The sequence below is a fragment of the Scyliorhinus torazame genome, chromosome 2, assembly GCF_047496885.1.
Source record: "Scyliorhinus torazame isolate Kashiwa2021f chromosome 2, sScyTor2.1, whole genome shotgun sequence".
Classification (NCBI taxonomy): Eukaryota; Metazoa; Chordata; class Chondrichthyes; order Carcharhiniformes; family Scyliorhinidae; genus Scyliorhinus; species Scyliorhinus torazame.
In genome coordinates, this window is record NC_092708.1 from 401,320,798 (window position 1) to 401,339,521 (window position 18,724).

General features: G+C 45.2%; 1 protein-coding gene across 4 annotated transcripts in view; it reads left to right on the forward strand.

Annotated features, from left to right (window-relative positions):
• pomt2 (protein-O-mannosyltransferase 2) overlaps positions 1-18,724 on the forward strand; it is a 196,266-nt gene that overhangs the window by 6,370 nt on the left and 171,172 nt on the right. For 3 of the 4 annotated variants that reach the window (XM_072494489.1, XM_072494497.1, XM_072494499.1), the window contains exon 2: positions 2,472-2,556. In XM_072494489.1, the coding sequence (XP_072350590.1) occupies positions 2,472-2,556 (85 nt within the window). Of the gene's footprint in view, positions 1-2,133; positions 2,362-2,471; positions 2,557-18,724 lie in introns of all 4 variants that reach the window. The other variant, XM_072494502.1, reaches the window with a different exon arrangement.

An 18,724-nucleotide genomic window follows, 5' to 3' on the forward strand; every position in this document is an offset into this window, starting at 1 on the left:
AAGAAAGTAAAAGCAAATGACTGCGGATCCTGAAACAAAAACAGAAAATGCTGGATAATCTCATCCGGTCTGACAGCCTCTGTGGAGAGAGAGACGCTTCGATTTAGATCACTCTCGGTCAAAGATTTAAAATGACCTTTTCAAGGAAAGTGGAGAGTCTTGGGGGAGGAATTCATACAAACAAACATAGAAAATCGAAGCAGGAGGAGGCCATTCGGCCCTTCGAGCCTGCTCCACCATTCATTATGATCGTGGCTGATCATCAAGTTCAGTACCGTGATCCCCCCCCCACTCCCCCATATCCCTCGATCCCTTTAGCCCCAAGAGCTGTATCTAATTCCTTCTTGAAATTACAAAAGTTTTATCCTCAACTACTTTCTGTGGCAGTGAATTCCACAAGCACACCAAGGTCTCGCTGAGTATCCACCTCTCTCAGAGAATCATAGAGTTTACAGTGCAGAAGGGGGCCAATTTGCCCATCGAGTCTGCACCAGCCCTTGGAAAGAGCCCACCTAAGCCCACACCTCCACCCTTTCCCATAACCCCACCCAACCTTTTTGGACACTAAGGGCAATTTGGCATGGCCAATCCAACTAACCTGCACGTCTTTGGACACCCATTCAAATAATAATTTGCCTTCCTATCTTTGCTACTGAAGTGGTAATCTCACATTTATGCACATTATACTGCAGATCCTCTCGCTATGATGGCCAACGTACCATTTGCCTTCTTTACTGGCTGCTGTACCTGCGTGCTTTTAACGACTGATGCACATGTGCCAACTCACTCAGCCTGTCCAAATGCCGCTGAAGCATCTCTGTATCCCCTCAGCTCACCCTCCCACCCAACTTTGTATCAACTGCAAATTTGAAGATAATACATTTAGTTCCCTCGTCCAAATCATTAATATACAATGCGAATAGTTGGGGTCCTAACACCGATCCCTGCGGTACCCCACTAGTCCCTGCCTGCCAATTCGAAAAGACCCATTTATTCCAACTGTTTCCTATCTGCTAACCAGCTTTCTATCCACAGGACAAATCCAATCCAGCCAATTACTGCCCAATCAGTCTACTCCATCATCAGCAAACTGATGGAAGGAGTCATCAACAGTGCTATCAAGTGGCACTTACTCAGCAATAACCTGCTCACAGTCGCTCAGTTTGGGTTCCGCCAGGGTCGCTCAGCTCCTGGGTGCAGCTCCAACATGGACTAAAGAGCTGAATGCCTGAGGTGAGAGTGACTGCCCTTGACATCTAGGCTGCATTTGACTGAGTATGGCATCAAGAAGCCCTAGCTAAACTGGAGTCAATGGAAATCGGAGAAAACTCTCCACTGTTTGGAGTCATACCCGGCACAAAGGAAGATGGTTGTGGTGGTTGGAGATCAATCATCTCCGCGACATCACTGCAGGAGTTGCTCAGGGTAATGCCCTAAGCTGCACCATCTTCAGCTGCTTCATCAATGACCTCCCTTCCATCATAAGGTCAGAAGTTGGGATGTTTGCGGATGACTGCACAATGTTCAGCACCATTCGCGACGACTCAGATAATGAAACAGTCCATATCCAAATGCAGCAAGACCTGGACAATATCCAGGCTGACAAGTGGCAAGTTACATTTGTGCCACACAAGTGCCAGGCAGTGACCATCTCCTACAAGAGAAGATCTAACCATCGCCCCTTGGCATCACCATCGCTGAATCCCCAGAATCAACATCCTGGGGTTACCATTGATCAGAAATTGAACTTGACTGGCCATATTAATACTGTGGCACCAGGTCAAAGGTTAGGAATCCTAAGGCGAGTAACTCACTTTGTGACCCCACCCCCCCCCCCCCCCCCCCAAAGCCTGTCCACCATCCGCCACATGTGACTATGACTCCTCTTTCATTCTCTCCGCAGTATAAATATTTCCCACTTTCTCTGTTAGCTTTGACAAAGAGTCATCGGACTTGAAACGTTAGCTCTTTTCTCTCCCTACAGATGCTGCCAGACCTACTGAGATTTTCTCTTTCGTTTCAGATTCCATCATCCGCAGTAATTTGCTTTTATCGAAGCGTTAGCTCCCTTCTTGCTCCACAGATGCTGCCAGACCTGCTGAGATTATCCAGTATTTTCTGTTTTTGTTTCAGATTCCAGCATCCGCAGTAATTTGCTTTTATCCCAACCTATTCTATAGTGACTTGTTAGCTGACAAATTAGCTTCAGATAAGTGGCTTTGCACCACCTGGGACCACCAAACAGACACACAAAAAAACGTGAAGGACTGGACATTAACGTGTGTTTACGAACCAATCGTCTACTTTTACATTGTTTCCATGGGAACAATGGTTCTGATTTACGACATTTCGACTTACGATGTATGTTTCAGGAACTAATTGTGTTGTAAGTCTGAAGACTGACTATATTGAAATGAAATGAATTAGTTGCATTGTATTTGAAATCCTGTCATGTTTTTAATTCTTTGCAGTTGGGATGAAACCCACTTTGGAAAAATGGGAAGTTACTATATCAACCAAACGTTTTTCTTCGATGTTCATCCTCCATTAGGAAAGGTATAGATTCTCATGTATGTAGAAAATTAAAATAATAAAAAGAACTCACAGTAAATAAATTTCTCCTTGCATTCCTATTGGATGTATCAGTCTTGTTTTTGTGGTCTGTTGTTCTGGATGGTCCCACAAGTGGAATAGTTCCCTCCATCTCAACCCTGTCTAACCCATTGATAACATTAAAAACCCTCAGGTTCTCTCTTTTCTGAAGACTAAACCCTAACCTGCTAAGTGTTTCCTAATGGCCGTAATCTCAATTTTATACAGCATAGATAAGGATTTCATAGAATGATTTCAGGGTAGTTTCATCGAACACCACATTCTGGAGCCAACCAGAGGGCAGGCTATTGTGCAACAAGATAGGATTAGTTGAGAATCTCCCAGTGACGGCACCCTTAAGTAGCAGCGATCAGAATATGATTGAATTTTACTTTCAGTTTGAGTGAGAGAAGAATGCTTCCAAGACGAGCATTTTTAATTTAAATAATGGCAATTATGAGAGCATGAGCTAGATGAAGATAGCTGGGAAATGTGCTTAAAGGATGTATTGATAGAGGTTTAGTGGAGATAATTAAAGGGATATTTCCGAATGCACAGACTGGACACATTCCAATAGGAAAGCACAATTCATCTTTTGTTAACTAAAATGTTAAAGATAGTGTTAAACTTAAATTACACAAAGACGAGTGGCAGGTCAGAAGATTAAAAAATATACAGAACATCAAAGAATTACAAAAAGATTAATAAGGAAGGGAAAACTAGAATATGAGAGAAAGCTAGCGAGTAATGTAAAGGTGGACAACAAGGCAGCACAGTGGTTAGTACAGTTGCTTCACAGCTCCACGGTCCCAGGTTTGATTCCCAGCTTGGGTCACTGCGCGGCGTCTGCGCGTTCTCCCCGTGTCTGCTTGGGTTACCCCCGGGTTCCCCGGTTTCCTCCCACAGTCCAAAGATGTGCAGGTTAGGTGGATTGGCTATGCTAAATTGCCATAGTGTCCCAAAAAAGTGGGGTGGGGTGGAGGTGTGGGCTTCTGTGGGGTGCTCTCTTTGGTGGCCGGTGCAGACTCGATGGGCCGAATGGCCTTCTGTACTGTAAATTCTATGATTCGGTGGACAGAGTTTCTATAGATATTTAAACAAGAAAATAGTTAACAAGGTGAATGTTGGCCCTATAGAACCTGCGTCTGGGGAATTGATAATGGAATGCAGGGGTATGGCAGATGGGTTAAATGTGTATTTTGCATTGGTCTTCACTATAGAGGACCCAAGTAACATACCAGAAATAGCTTCAAATTAGGAAATGGGAAGGAGGAACTCGGGAATATTACACTCACCAGGGAAGTAAGTGGTATTGGGCAAATTGTTAGGTCTGCAGGCTGACAAATCCCCAAGTCCGGACGGGCTTCACCGTAAGATCTTGAAAGAAGTGGCTAATAAGATAGTTAACGCATTGATTTTGATTTTCCAAAGTTCCCTATATTCGGGGGAAGGTTCCATTAGATTGCAAAAAAAATGAATGTAATTCCTTTATTCAAAAAGGCAGGGAGACAGAAAACAGGAAACTATAGGCCAGTTAGCTTAACATCTGTTCTGGGAAAATGCTAGAAGCGATTATTAAACACGGTATAGCAGAGCACCTGGAACAAATCCGGATAATCAGGCAGAGTCAACATGGTTTTGTGACGGGAAAATTGTTTAACCTATTTATTGGTATTCTTTGAAGAAGTAACATATGCTATGGATAAGCATTTGGGCAGCACGGTAGCATTGTGGATAGCACAATTGCTTCACAGCTCCAGGGTCCCAGGTTCGATTCCCGGCTTGGGTCACTGTCTGTGCGGAGTCCTGCACATCCTCCCCGTGTGTGCGTGGGTTTCCTCCGGGTGCTCCGGTTTCCTCCCACAGTCCAAAGATGTGCGGGTTAGGTGGATTGGTCATGATAAATTGCCCTTAGTGTCCAAAATTGCCCTTAGTGTTGGGTGGGGTTACTGGGTTATGGGGATAGGGTGGAGGTGCTGAACCTGGGTAGGGTGCTCTTTCCAAGAGCCGGTGCAGACTCGATGGGCTGAATGGCCTCCTTCTGCACTGTAAATTCTATGATGATGATGATAAAGGGAATCCAGTGGATGCACTGTACTTAGATTTCCAGAAGACATTTAATAAGGTGCCAGATCAAAGTTTATTGTGGAAAATAAAATTGCTTTGTGTAGGGGGTACATATTGACATGGATTGGAGATTGATCAGCTAACAGGAAATGGGGGAGAGGCATAAATGTTTTAATTTTCTGGTTGTCAGGATGTGATGAGTGGTGTGCGACAGGGATCAGTGCTGGGCCTCAACTGTTACAATTTAGATCAATGACTTGGATGAAGGGACTAAAAGCATGGTTGCTAAATTTGCTGATGACACAAAAGATAAGTAGGAAAGTAAATTGTGAAGAAGACGTAAGGAGGCTACAATTGGGGCCTAAAAGTGGATGGGCAAAAATCTGGCAAATGGAGAATAATGAGGGCAAATGCCATTTGGCAATAAGAATAAAAAGAAAATAATTATTTAATTGTGAGAGATTGCAGAGCTCTTGAGATGCTGAGGGATCTGGGTGTCACAAGAGCATGAACCACAAGGCTGGGTTACGGGTACAGCAAGGAATTCGGAGAGCCTTTTTCATAAGAACATAAGATCTCGGAGCAGGAGTAGGTCATCTGGCCCCTCGAGCCTGGTTGCTCCACCATTCAATGAGATCGTGGCTGATCTTTTGTGGACTCAGCTCCACTTTCCGGCCCAAACACCATAACCCTTAATCCCTTTATTCTTCAAAAAACTATCTATCTTTATCTTAAAAACATTTAATGAAGGAGCCTCTACTGCTTCACTGGGCAAGGAATTCCATAGATTCACAACCCTTTGGGTGAAGGAGTTCCTCCTAAACTCAGTCCTAAATCTACTTCCCCTTATTTTGAGGCTATGCCCCCTAGTTCTGCTTTCACCCGCCAGTGGAAACAACCTGCCCGCATCTATCCTATCTATTCACTTCATAATTTTATATGTTTCTATAAGATCCCCCCTCATCCTTCTAAATTCCAACGAGTACAGTCCCAGTCTACTCAACCTCTCCTCGTAATCCAACCCCTTCAGCTCTGGGATTAACCTAGTGAATCTCCTCTGCACACCCTCCAGTGCCAGTACGTCCTTTCTCAAGTAAGGAGACCAAAACTGAACACAATACTCCAGGTGTGGCCTCACTAACACCTTATACAATTGCAGCATAACCTCCCTAGTCTTAAACTCCATCCCTCTAGCAATGAAGGACAAAATTCCATTTGCCTTCTTAATCACCTGTTGCACCTGTAAACCAACTTTTTGCGACTCATGCACTAGCACACCCAGGTCTCTCTGCACAGCAGCATGTTTTAATATTTTATCATTTAAATAATAATCCCTTTTGCTGTTATTCCTACCAAAATGGATAACCTCACATTTGTCAACATTGTATTCCATCTGCCAGACACTAGCCCATTCACTTAGCCTATCCAAATCCCTCTGCAGACTTCCAGTATCCTCTGCACTTTTTGCTTTACCACTTATCTTAGTGTCGTCTGCAAACTTGGACACATTGCCCTTGGTCCCCAACTCCAAATCATCTATGTAAATTGTGAACAGTTGTGGGCCCAACACTGATCCCTGAGGGACACCACTAGCTACTGATTGCCAACCAGAGAAACGCCCATTAATCCCCACTCTTTGCTTTCTATTAATTAACCAATCCTCTATCCATGCTACTACTTTCCCCTTAATGCCATGGTAAATTTAGCGTACCCAATTATTTTGTTTTTCCAATTAAGGGGCAATTTAGCGTAGCCAATCCACCTAACCTGCACATCTTTTGTGTTGTGGGGGTGAGACCCACGCAGACACTGGGAGAATGTGCAAACTCCACATGGACAGTGACCCAGGGCCGGGATTCGAACCCGGGTCCTCAGTGCCGTAGTTCGAGTGCTCACCACTGCGCCACGTGCTGTCCCTTTAATTCAGAAAGCTTTATTGTGAGGGGAATTGATTACAAATGTAGGGAGGTTTCACTTCAGTTGTACAAGGCATTGGTGAGACCGTATCTGGAGTATTGTGTGCAGTAATGGTCTCCTTATCTAAGGAAAGATGCAAATGCATTTGAAACAGTTCACAGAAGGTTTACCAGACTAATACAGGAATGGGCAGGTTGGGGCGATTAAGTTTGTATCCCGTAGAGTTTAGAAGAGTTGAGGCAATTTGATCAAAACTATTAATATGCTGTGGGGTATTGACGGTGGATGTGGAACATATGTTTCTGTTTGTAGGAGAATCTAGAACTAAGGGTCACTGTTTAAAAATAAGTGGTCGCTCATTTAAGATGGAGGTGAAATTTGTTCTCTTGAGGGTTGTGAGTCGATGGAACTCTCTTCCTCAAAAGGTGTCAGAAATAGAATCTTTGAATATTTTTAATGCAGGGCTAGATAGATTCTTGATTAACAAAGGGGTGGAAGGTTCCGTGGTAGGCAAGAATGTGGGACTGTCATTACAATTCGATCAGCCATTATTTAATTGACTGGCTAAGCAGTGGGCTTCTGCTCCGAATTCATATGTGTATGCTGTCTTTGTAAATAATTTTTGTACTTTTTCCAGTGGTTCTGTGTCGTTTCTATAGATGGGGAGCACTAATTGAGTGTGCTAGGTGTGAGACCGCAAGAGCAACGGCGCTGCAAAGGGAGGGAAGGCGAGAGAGAGCGCGGCGAGAGACAGCGCGGCGAGAGACAGTGAGATTGGGCATTTTTCATTCAGAGCTTGAATTTGGAAAGAAAAATTGACGTGTGACATCACCGGGATGCAGTTATAGTTGATAGGCTGGTGGATATTTTTGATCTAAACTCAGAAATAAATGTGAGTTTTTTAATATAAAGTAGGGTTTATTACTAATAAGTGTTAAGTTTTGGTAGGAATTGTAAGTATTCATAGCGCTTTATTGATAGTACGGTTTTCTTAGTATTGATAAAGGTTTCTTTGCAGCAGTGTCATTTATTAATAGTAGCAAGTTTATTAATTTGGTAAATTCCGAGTTGGTGTCACAACTAGATGAGAAGATTCCAGAATGGAAACCTGGTTCAAAAGATCGTAACTTCTTCTTATTTTTTTTTAAACGTGGAGGAACAGAGTCACAAGACCGCTGATTAGTTTTAACAACAAGAAAAAACTGTTCAACATGAAAAGTTTGATTATAATACAAGACTCCTTTACCCTCCCACAGCTTCAGAAACAAATGTATGCAGTTCCAATCTGAAACCAAACGTTCAATGCCACTCAACCAATCTCCCTTAGATTTCTTTCACCAACCACCCCTCCGATGATTTTCACATGAGGGCTTCCCAAACTCTACTCTCAAAAAAACGTGCTTGAAAATCCTCTTCCAAACAATGCTTTCCATCAGCTGTTTGCATTAAGACTCTATTCCATGTTTTCCACCCAGCCTTTCAAAAAAAGCATCTGCTCCAGTTTTGACAATGAACCCAACTCCAGGTTTTCTTTGTCTTAAATGCTTTCGCATGAATTCAGGTACTCTGTCCCCAACAGAATATTATTTCTTCAACACTGGTAATAAGGATGTCAAACCTTATGATTGCTTTAGATATGTGGCTTGTCTGTAGCCAACCGTGTCAGCTCTTCTCTTTCCAGGTGTTGCGATCCGGACCAGACCCCAACAGCTGCTAGGATACTGGACAGAAACCTCAAATGTTTTATTTTATTTGTAAGACTGTGACGAGATGTTACTTTGCTCCAGGAGTGATACCACGCGTAAACAGAGATTTGGAATATTAAAACAAACTTTATTACGAGCACTAGTAAACCATCTTTAACATCATATAAGAAATAGCTTACAATGACCAGTTAAACAATGCTTAACAATAAAATGAAATACTTTAACGTCAAACTGCTATATACTTTTTTCCAATCGCACAAAACCCATCTCCGGGCAAAATCACTTTTAAATACAGTTAGCAAACACAGGAATACTTGCTGTATAGAGGTGTCTTGGTGAAACTGCTTTGAGAGAGAGATTCTTCAAGAAACAACCTGCAGATTCTTGCCTGTGTCAAACTACCGTTTAACTTCCCAGCATTTGGCAAAAAGCTCCTGTTCTGTTCAGGGCAAAATCTAAAACTTAACCTGACTGCTTCAGCCCCAGCTCCTCCCATCATCTCTATCCCACTTAACTGGGTTATGACCATCTTACTAAGGCGAAACACAACCCCTCAACTATCTAAACCCCAGGTGAGCTTGTTTCTAGAAACAAAATTCCATTAGCTCTATTTAGGTAAACACTATGCATAGTTGGAATAAATGATGATCTGAATTTTTACGATATTTTAATTGCCCCAGTCTCTGTCTGCCATTTAAACTAGGATTTTTAAAAACCAGGATTTTTAAAACCCTTACTGCAGTAGAGACATACACACACTCACCCAGGTTTGAGCCATTACAGCACCAGATACATATAATAAAATATATCTGAAATTCCTACATTGATCACACAGGTTTGGCTTGAACTTTCATAAGCAGAATCCTGCACTCAACAGACAGATAAAAGCAGTAGGCCATTTGGCCCCTCAAGCCTGTCCCGCCATTCAGTAGGATCATGGCTGATCCGACATTCCTCACGTCTGCTTTCCTGTCCTTTTCTTGTAACTTTTGATTGCCTTACTGATCAAGAATCTGTCTATCTCAGCCTTAAGTACACACAAGGACTCTGTCCTCTGAGAGAAGAAATTCCTCCTTATCTCAGTCTTACATTGGCACCTCTTTTTCTGAGTCTATGCCCTCTGGCCCTGGACACTCCCATGAGGGAAACACCCTCTCAGCATTTACCCTGTCAGCCCATTAAGAATCCGATATGTTTCAATGAGATCGCGTCTCCTTTTTCAAATTCCAATGAGTAGAATCCCAACCTGTTTAACCTTTGCTCATCAGACAATCCCTCCATATCAAGGATCACCCGAGTGAACCTTCTCTGAACCTCCTCCAATGTAATAATATATTTCCTTAAATAAGGGACCAAAACTGCTCCCAGTGCTCCAGATGTGGTCTCACCATTACCTTGTACAGCTGCAGCAAAACTTCCCGACTCTGAAACTCCAACCCCCGGGAATTAAGGGCCAACATTCCATTATCCTTACTGATTCCCTGCTGCCCCTGTGTGCTAGCTTCCTGTGTTTCAAACACAAATGCACCCAAGTCCTTTTGTGTTGCAGCTTTTTGCAGTTTTTCCTCATTTAAATAATACTCTGCTATTTTGTTCTCTCTTCCAAAATGAACAAAATCACATTTTCCCACATTAAACTCATTTGCTAACTTTCTGCCCACTTAACCTATCAATACCATTGCAAACTTTTTATCCCTCTTGCAACTTGCTTTTTCCCCCTATTTTTATGTTGTCTTCAAATTTGGCTACAGAACATTCGCTTCCTTTCTCCAAAACATTAATATAGGGATTTTCAAACTGCGGGTCGTGAGATATGGATGGCTCATGAGCAGGTGTTGGGAGGGTCGTGGAGTGATCGGTTGCGATGTTCCTGATTGCTGAAGAAGCGCCCAATGGCTGCGGCTGGCTTTTAAATTGAGAATACCAACCGTGACTGCCTTTTAAATGTGAACAATGAAATCTCTCCGCCAGAAGTTGCGGCAGAGAGCTGGCCACGCGCCCGGCACATACACTGATGTTACGTGCCCTGTATGTCCATGCTTTTGGCATGAAATCACGGATGAGAGATTCCTCCATTTTCTAGCTGCGAGCAAGCAAGGCAACAGGACAGTGTGAAGAACTGAAGATGGATTGTTTTGTGATGAGGAAGAGAGGGCCAGAGACACAAAGCAATCAGGATCTCACAGCTGAATCTGCTGGTGAGAACGCCAGGACAAAGCATTGCTCACAGGAGCTGTACACAGAGCTCCAGAGCCTCTGGTGAACAGCCTATTAAGAAACTGAAATTGGGAACAAAGCAATATATAGATGATTTTGTGAGGTATGGGTTTGTTAATTGTGCCAATGCAAATCAGGATGCAAAGCCCATGTGTGTTGTATGTAGAGAAGTCCTGGCAAATGAGAGTTTTAAACCCTCAAAACCTCAGAAGCAGTTGAAGACTAAGCATGGCGCGTTCAAGGGCATACCTCATGATTTTTTTCAAAGGATGCAGCGAGAACTTAAATCGTCAGCTTCAGTCCTTAGCAGAAAGTAACATTGAATGACAAAGCACAATTATTCTCTTGCATGGTAGCTTACTGTGTAGCTGAAGAGAAAATGCCCCACACTGTTGCAGAGAGATTAATTCTTCCAGCAGGATAAACATAGCTTGTATGGTCATCGATGATAGCTCAGCTGAAATGCATCCCACTTAGTGACTCGCCGAATTTGTGATATTGCTGAGAATTTAGAAGCACAGCTTATGTCGCGTTTAAAGTCAGCACAGGAGTTCTCAATACAAATGGATGAAAGTACAGACTCTTCAGGTTGTGCAGCCATGCTAGTTTACGTTAGCTATGATTGGCACAATGAGTTTGTTGAGGAATTGCTGTACTGCCTGACATTACCAATCAGCACGACTGGCGCATAGATTTTTGAAGCATTGAATAGTTACGCGATTGGAAGGTGCAGGCTCAACTGGATTCATTACAGAGGAATCGCAAATGATTGGGCAGCCAACATGAAAAACAGCGGAGTTATAAAAAGGATCAAGGAGGCAGCTGGTCAGGACATTGTTTGGAATCATTGGTATTCACTGTGAGGCATTGGCATCGAAAGGAATCCCACCTGATCTTGAAGTTGTGTTGAAAGAAGTTGTGGAAGTTGTGAATTTTCTTAAACGCAGCACACTCAATACCAGGTGTTTTGAGACTCTGTTCCAATATGGGGGCTAAGCACACACACTCATTGCTCCACATAGAGGTGCATTGGCTGTCAAGGCATCGGGTGCTTGTCAGAGTTTATGAACTGAGGTATGAAATCCATGCTTCTCTACTTCAGAAATCGTCCGCTCTGGCTGATTTGTTTGGTGATGAAACCTGGATGCTAACTATGTTGTACCTTGCAGACAACCTTTCAATTCTAAACGAACTGGTCCTCAAATTGCGAGGGAAGGATGATTGCTTTCAGCACTGTGAAGAAATAGATGTTTTCCAATTGAAAGTTTAGCAAGTGCGAGTACAAAGCCAAATCTACGACATGTTCCCCACACTTCTACGATTCATCGAAGAAGTGTTAGTAAGGGAACTGTCATAAGTTCATAAGATTTTGGAGCAGAATTAGGGCATTCGGCCCATCAAGTCTGCTCCGCCAGTCTATCATGGCTGATATGTTCCTCATCTGCTACCTACAATGTTACAGACCAAGAGTTGGATTGTGAAATCAGCCAGAGCATTTCCTCCCGAGAACACAGTTAATGCACTAGCAAGCCGTAATCAGTCACATCTGGCTGCGTTGACCACCAGTTTTTGTTGCTACTTTCCAGAGGAGAAGTTTCAGATTTTGAAAGAGAAGTGGTTGGTGAAAAATCCTTTTGCCTTTGAGACCCCAGAATCAGTTATTCCTTATAGCTGACTCCAAATGAAGAGATTGAACATCTGCGCCTCACCTGTGACAACACATTAAAAACACAGCACAAATCAGTGAGGCTGTCAGAATTCTGGAGTAGTGTTTCCGAGGAGTATCCAGTGCCGAGTTCGACAAGCGTTTTGTTGCTATTGTCCTTCACAACAACCTACATGTGCGAGATTGGATTTTTCATCCTCACAAAGGTGAAGACAGCACAAAGGAACCGGCTGAACTCTGCACCTGATATGCGCATTGCCCTCTCTTGTGAATCTGATTGGAGCGAGACCTTGAGGACCAAGCTGACTCACCTGTTGCATTAAAGGTAAGCGAAAATGGTGTGTTGCAAAGGCCGGCCGGTTGGTAAAAGTGTGTCCCAGATAAAGTTTGAAAAACACTGCATTAATATATACTGGTAAACTTAACCTTCTCGAGGTACATGAACTCCCACCAAGTCACCCAGACGCTCCAAGGCACTTGGCGGTGTAGTCAACCTCCAGCCCAAGAGGATCCGCCTCCTTGTCACCAGTGAGGCAAAACCAGGTCGTCCAACCCTAACCCCACCCGGAGCTCCGGCACAATCAAAATCCCCCAAATCAGCACTAATAATAATAATAATCGCTTATTGTCACAAGTAGGCTTCAATGAAGTTACTGTGAAAAGCTCCTTGTCGCCACATTTCGGCGCCTGTTCGGGGAGGCCGGTACGGGAATTGAACCCACGTTGCTGCATTGTTCTGCATTACAAGCCAGCTGTTTAGCCCACTGCGAAACCAGCCCCTTTAGCATGAATCTAACTTGGGTTTTACCCTTCCTTGGATAGCAGAACTAAAAATTTTTTAAAAAATTATCCTTTTTCACATTTTCTCCCACATTTACACCCATCAACAATAAACAATAATCAGCAAGATATGTCAATCCCCATAATAACAACGCTCCCAACCGCCCACCAACCCCCAAACCTCAGCCCACATGTTTACATAAACAAATGACAAAAAGGAATCAGGGATTACCCATAGTCACCCTTAATCTACACCGCCCCCCTCCCCCCCCACACACCCACCCCCCCAACTAATGTTCGATGTTATCCAGTTCTTGAAAGTGCATAATAAATAGTGCCCATGACTTGTAGAACCCCTCCGAGCTTCCCCTCAGTTCGAACTTAACCTTCTCAAGGGTCAAGTATTCCAACAGGTCCTCCCGGCCATGCCAGGGCACTGGGTGGAGAGGCTGCTCTCCATCCCAGCAGGATCCGCCTTCGGGCGATCAACGAGGCGAAGGCTATGATATCTGCCTCCGCACCCGTTTCCAACCCTGGCTGGTCCAACACCCCGAATATGGCCTCCTGGGGACCCGGGTCCAGTTTCACACGCACCACCTTGGAAATTACCCTAAACACCTCCTTCCAGTACTCCCCTAGCTTTGGACAGGACCAAAACATATGAACGTGATTCGCGGCCCCCCCCCCCCCCCCCCCCCCCCGCAACGCTCTCTCACATCCTCTACTCCTTCAAAAAATCGGCTCATCCTTGCCCTCGTGAGGTGCGCTCTATATACCACCTTCAGCTGTATCAGCCCCAACCTCGCACATGAGGTGGAGGCATTCACTCTCCGGAGCACCTCACACCAGACTCCCGCCTCTATAACCTCTCCCAGCTCTTCCTCCCACTTTGCTTTGATCCCTTCCAGTGGTGCCTTATCCTCTTCCAGAATAGCTCCGTACACCGCTGACACTGCCCCCTTCCCCAGTCCCCTTGTCGTCAACACCTCCTCCAGCAATGTGGAGGCCGGTTCCTCTGGGAAGCTCTGTATCTCCTTCCTGGCAAAATCCCGAACCTGCATGTACCTAAACCCTTCTCCCTGCTCCAGCCCATACTTCGCTTCCAGCTCCCTCAATCCTGCAAACCGACCCCGAAGAAACAAATCTTTTAGCGTCTTAATCCCCTTCTCTTCCCATTTCCGAAAACTTCCATCCCACCTCCCTGGCTCAAATCTGTGGTTCCCCCGAATCGGCATTTCCCTTGACCCTAAACCCAACCCGAAGTGTTGGCAGCAGAACTAAATTAAACCCACTTAAAGCTATACTTTATTTCTAATGGGCGGCATGGTAACATAGTGGTTAGCACTGTTGCTTCACAGCGTCAGGGTCCCAGGTTCAATTCCCGGCTTGGGTCACTGTCTGCGCGGAGTCTGCACATTCTCCCCGTGTCTGCGTGGGTTTCCTCCGGGTGCTCTGGTTTCCTCCCACAAGTCCCGAAAGATGTGCTGTTAGGTAATTTGGACATTCTGAATTCTCCCTCTGTGACCCGAATAGGCGCCGAAATGTGGCGACTAGTGGATTTTCACAGTAACTTCATTGCAGGATGTTTGAGGTGAGGGATGCCGTTAGTGTCCCTGCTGATTTTACCTGCAGGAAGTGCTGCCATCTCCAGCTCCTCCAAGACCGAGTTAGGGAACTGGAGCTGGAGTTGGAAGAACTTCGGATCCTTCGGGAGGCAGAGGGGGTCATAGATAGCAGCTTCAGGGAATTAGTTACACCAAAGATTGGAGATAGATGGGTAACTGTAAGAGGGACTGGGAAGAAGCAGTCAGTGCAGGGATCCCCTGCGGTCGTTCCCCTGAGTAACAAGTATACCGCTTTGGATACTTGTGGGGGGAGGGGGGGGGGGGGGGGGGGGGGGAAGACTTACCAGGGGTAAGCCATGGGGTACGGACCTCTGGCACGGAGTCTGTCCCTGTTGCTCAGAAGGGAAGGGGGGAGAGGAGCAGAGCATTAGTAATTGGGAACTCGATAGTCAGGGGCACAGATAGGAGATTTTGTGGGAGCGTGAGAGACTCACGTTTGGTATGTTGCCTCCCAGGTGCAAGGGTACGTGATGTCTCGGATCGTGTTTTCCGGGTCCTTAAGGGGGAGGGGGAGCAGCCCCAAGTCGTGGTCTACATTGGCACTAACGACATAGGTAGGAAAGGGGACAAGGATGTCAGGCAGGCTTTCAGGGAGCTAGGATGGAAGCTCAGAACTAGAACAAACCGAGTTGTTATCTCTGGGTTGTTGCCCGTGCCACGTGATAATAAGATGAGGAATAGGGAGAGAGAGCAATTAAACACGTGGCTACAGGGATGGTGCAGGCGGGAGGGATTCAGATTTCTGGATAACTGGGGCTCTTTCTGGGGAAGGTGGGACCTCTACAGACAGGATGCCCTACATCTGAACCTGAGGGGCACAAATATCCTGGGGGGGAGATTTGTTAGTGCTCTTTGGGGGGGTTTAAACTAATGCAGCAGGGGCATGGGAACCTGGATTGTAGTTTTAGGGTACGGGAGAATGAGAGTATAGAGGTCAGGAGCACAGATTTGACGTCGCAGGAGGGGGTCAGTGTGCAGGTAGGTGGTTTGAAGTGTGTCTACTTCAATGCCAGGAGTATACGAAATAAGGTAGGGGAACTGGCAGCATGGGTTGGTACCTGGGACTTCGATGTTGTGGCCATTTCGGAGACATGGATAGAGCAGGGACAGGAATGGATGTTGCAGGTTCCAGGGTTTAGGTGTTTTAGTAAGCTCAGAGAAGGAGGCAAAAGAGGGGGAGGTGTGGCGCTGCTAGTCAAGAGCAGTATTACGGTGGCGGAGAGGATGCTAGATGGGGACTCATCTTCCGAAGTAGTATGGGCTGAGGTTTGAAACAGGAAAGGAGAGGTCACCCTGTTGGGAGTTTTCTATAGGCCTCCAAATAGTTCTAGGGATGTAGAGGAAAGGATGGCTAGGATGATCCTGGATAAGAGCGAAAGTAACAGGGTAGTTATTATGGGAGACTTTAACTTTCCAAATATTGACTGGAAAAGATATAGTTCGAGTACATTAGATGGGTCGTTTTTTTGTACAGTGTGTGCAGGAGGGTTTCCTGACACAATATGTTGACAGGCCAACAAGAGGCGAGGCCACGTTGGATTTGGTTTTGGGTAATGAACCCGGCCAGGTGTTGGATTTGGAGGTAGGAGAGCACTTTGGGGACAGTGACCACAATTCGGTGACGTTTACGCTAGTGATGGAAAGGGATAAGTATACAACGCAGGGCAAGAGTTATAGCTGGGGGAAGGGCAATTATGATGCCATTAGACGTGACTTGGGGGGGATAGGTTGGAGAAGTAGGCTGCAAGTGTTGGGCACACTGGATAAATGGAGCTTGTTCAAGGATCAGCTACTGCGTGTTCTTGATAAGTACGTACCGGTCAGGCAGGGAGGAAGGCGTAGAGCGAGGGAACCGTGGTTTACCAAAGAAGTGGAATCTCTTGTTAAGAGGAAGAAGGAGGCCGATGTGAAGATGAGGTGTGAAGTTTCAGTTGGGGCGATGGATAGTTACAAGGTAGCAAGGAAGGATCTAAATAGAGAGCTAAGACGAGCAAGGAGGGGACATGAGAAGTATTTGGCAGGTAGGATCAAGGAAAACCCAAAAGATTTCTATAGGTATGTCAGGAATAAGCGAATGACTAGGATAAGAGTAGGACCAGTCAAGGACAGGGATGGGAAGTTGTGTGTGGAGTCTGAAGAGATAGGCGAGATACTAAATGAATATTTTCGTCAGTATTCACTCAGGAAAAAGATAATGTTGTGGAGGAAAATGCTGAGACCCAGGCTATTAGAATAGATGGCATTGAGGTACGTAGGGAAGAGGTGTTGTCAATTCTGGACAGGCTGAAAATAGATAAGTCCCCGGGGCCTGATGGGTTTTATCCTAGGATTCTCTGGGAGGCCAGGGAAGAGATTGCTGGACCTTTGGCTTTGATTTTTATGTCATCATTGGCTACAGGAATAGTGCCAGAGGACTGGAGGATAGCAAATGTGGTCCCTTTGTTCAAAAAGGGGAGCAGAGACAACCCCGGCAACTATAGACCGGTGAGCCTCACGTCTGTAGTGGGTAAAGTCTTGGAGGGGATTATAAGAGACAAGATTTATAATCATCTAGATAGGAATAATATGATCAGGGATAGTCAGCATGGCTTTGTAAAGGGTAGGTCATGCCTCACAAACCTTATCGAGTTCTTTGAGAAGGTGACTGAACAGGTAGACGAGGGTAGAGCAGTTGATGTGGTGTATATGGATTTCAGTAAAGCGTTTGATAAGGTTCCCCACGGTAGGCTATTGCAGAAAATACGGAGGCTGGGGATTGAGGGTGATTTAGAGATGTGGATCAGAAATTGGCTAGCTGAAAGAAGACAGAGGGTGGTGGATAATGGGAAATGTTCAGAATGGAGTTCAGTTACAAGTGGCGTACCACAAGGATCTGTTCTGGGGCCGTTGCTGTTTGTCATTTTTATCAATGACCTAGAGGAAGGCGCAGAAGGGTGGGTGAGTAAATTTGCAGACGACACTAAAGTCGGTGGTGTTGTCGACAGTGTGGAAGGATGTAGCAGGTTACAGAGGGACATAGATAAGCTGCAGAGCTGGGCTGAGAGGTGGCAAATGGAGTTTAATGTAGAGAAGTGTGAGGTGATTCACTTTGGAAGGAATAACAGGAATGCGGAATATTTGGCTAATGGTAAAGTTCTTGGAAGTGTGGATGAGCAGAGGGATCTAGGTGTCCATGTACATAGATCCCTGAAAGTTGCCACCCAGTTTGATAGGGTTGTGAAGAAGGCCTATGGAGTGTTGGCCTTTATTGGTAGAGGGATTGAGTTCCGGAGTCAGGAGGTCATGTTGCAGCTGTACAAAACTCTGGTACGGCCGCATTTGGAGTATTGCGTACAGTTCTGGTCACCGCATTATAGGAAGGACGTGGAGGCTTTGGAGGGGGTGCAGAGGAGATTTACCAGGATGTTGCCTGGTATGGAGGGAAAATCTTATGAGGAAAGGCTGATGGACTTGAGGTTGTTTTCGTTGGAGAGAAGAAGGTTAAGAGGAGACTTAATAGAGGCATACAAAATGATCAGGGGGTTAGATAGGGTGGACAGTGAGAGCCTTCTCCCGCGGATGGAAATGGCTGGCACGAGGGGACATAGCTTTAAACTGAGGGGTAATAGATATAGGACAGAGGTCAGAGGTAGGTTCTTTACGCAAAGAGTGGTGAGGCCGTGGAATGCCCTACCGGCAACAGTAGTGAACTCGCCAACATTGAGGGCATTTAAAAGTTTATTGGATAAGCATATGGATGATAATGGCATAGTGTAGGTTAGATGGCTTTTGTTTCGGTGCAAATCGTAGGCCGGAGGGCCTGTACTGCGCTGTATCGTTCTATGTTCTATGTTCTATGCAGTGTTAATGTAAGCTTACTTGTGACTATAAAGATTATTATTATGGAAAAAAAAAGGAATTTGGCAGTGCTCAAGGATTTTGTCCATCAATGGAAGGGGTATAGCAAATAAGGCAAGCTGGCGGGCGCGGAGCTGGCGGGCGCGGAGCTGGCGGGCGCGGAGCTGGCGGGCGCGGAGCTGGCGGGCGCGGAACGAAAGTTGCAAACACAACTATGAAAATTGGTCAAACAGTACAATTGTTGCGTTAACAACACAAGGAATCTGATAGAGAAAAAACACACACCAAAGGTTACATCCAACCCTCCCCCCACCTGT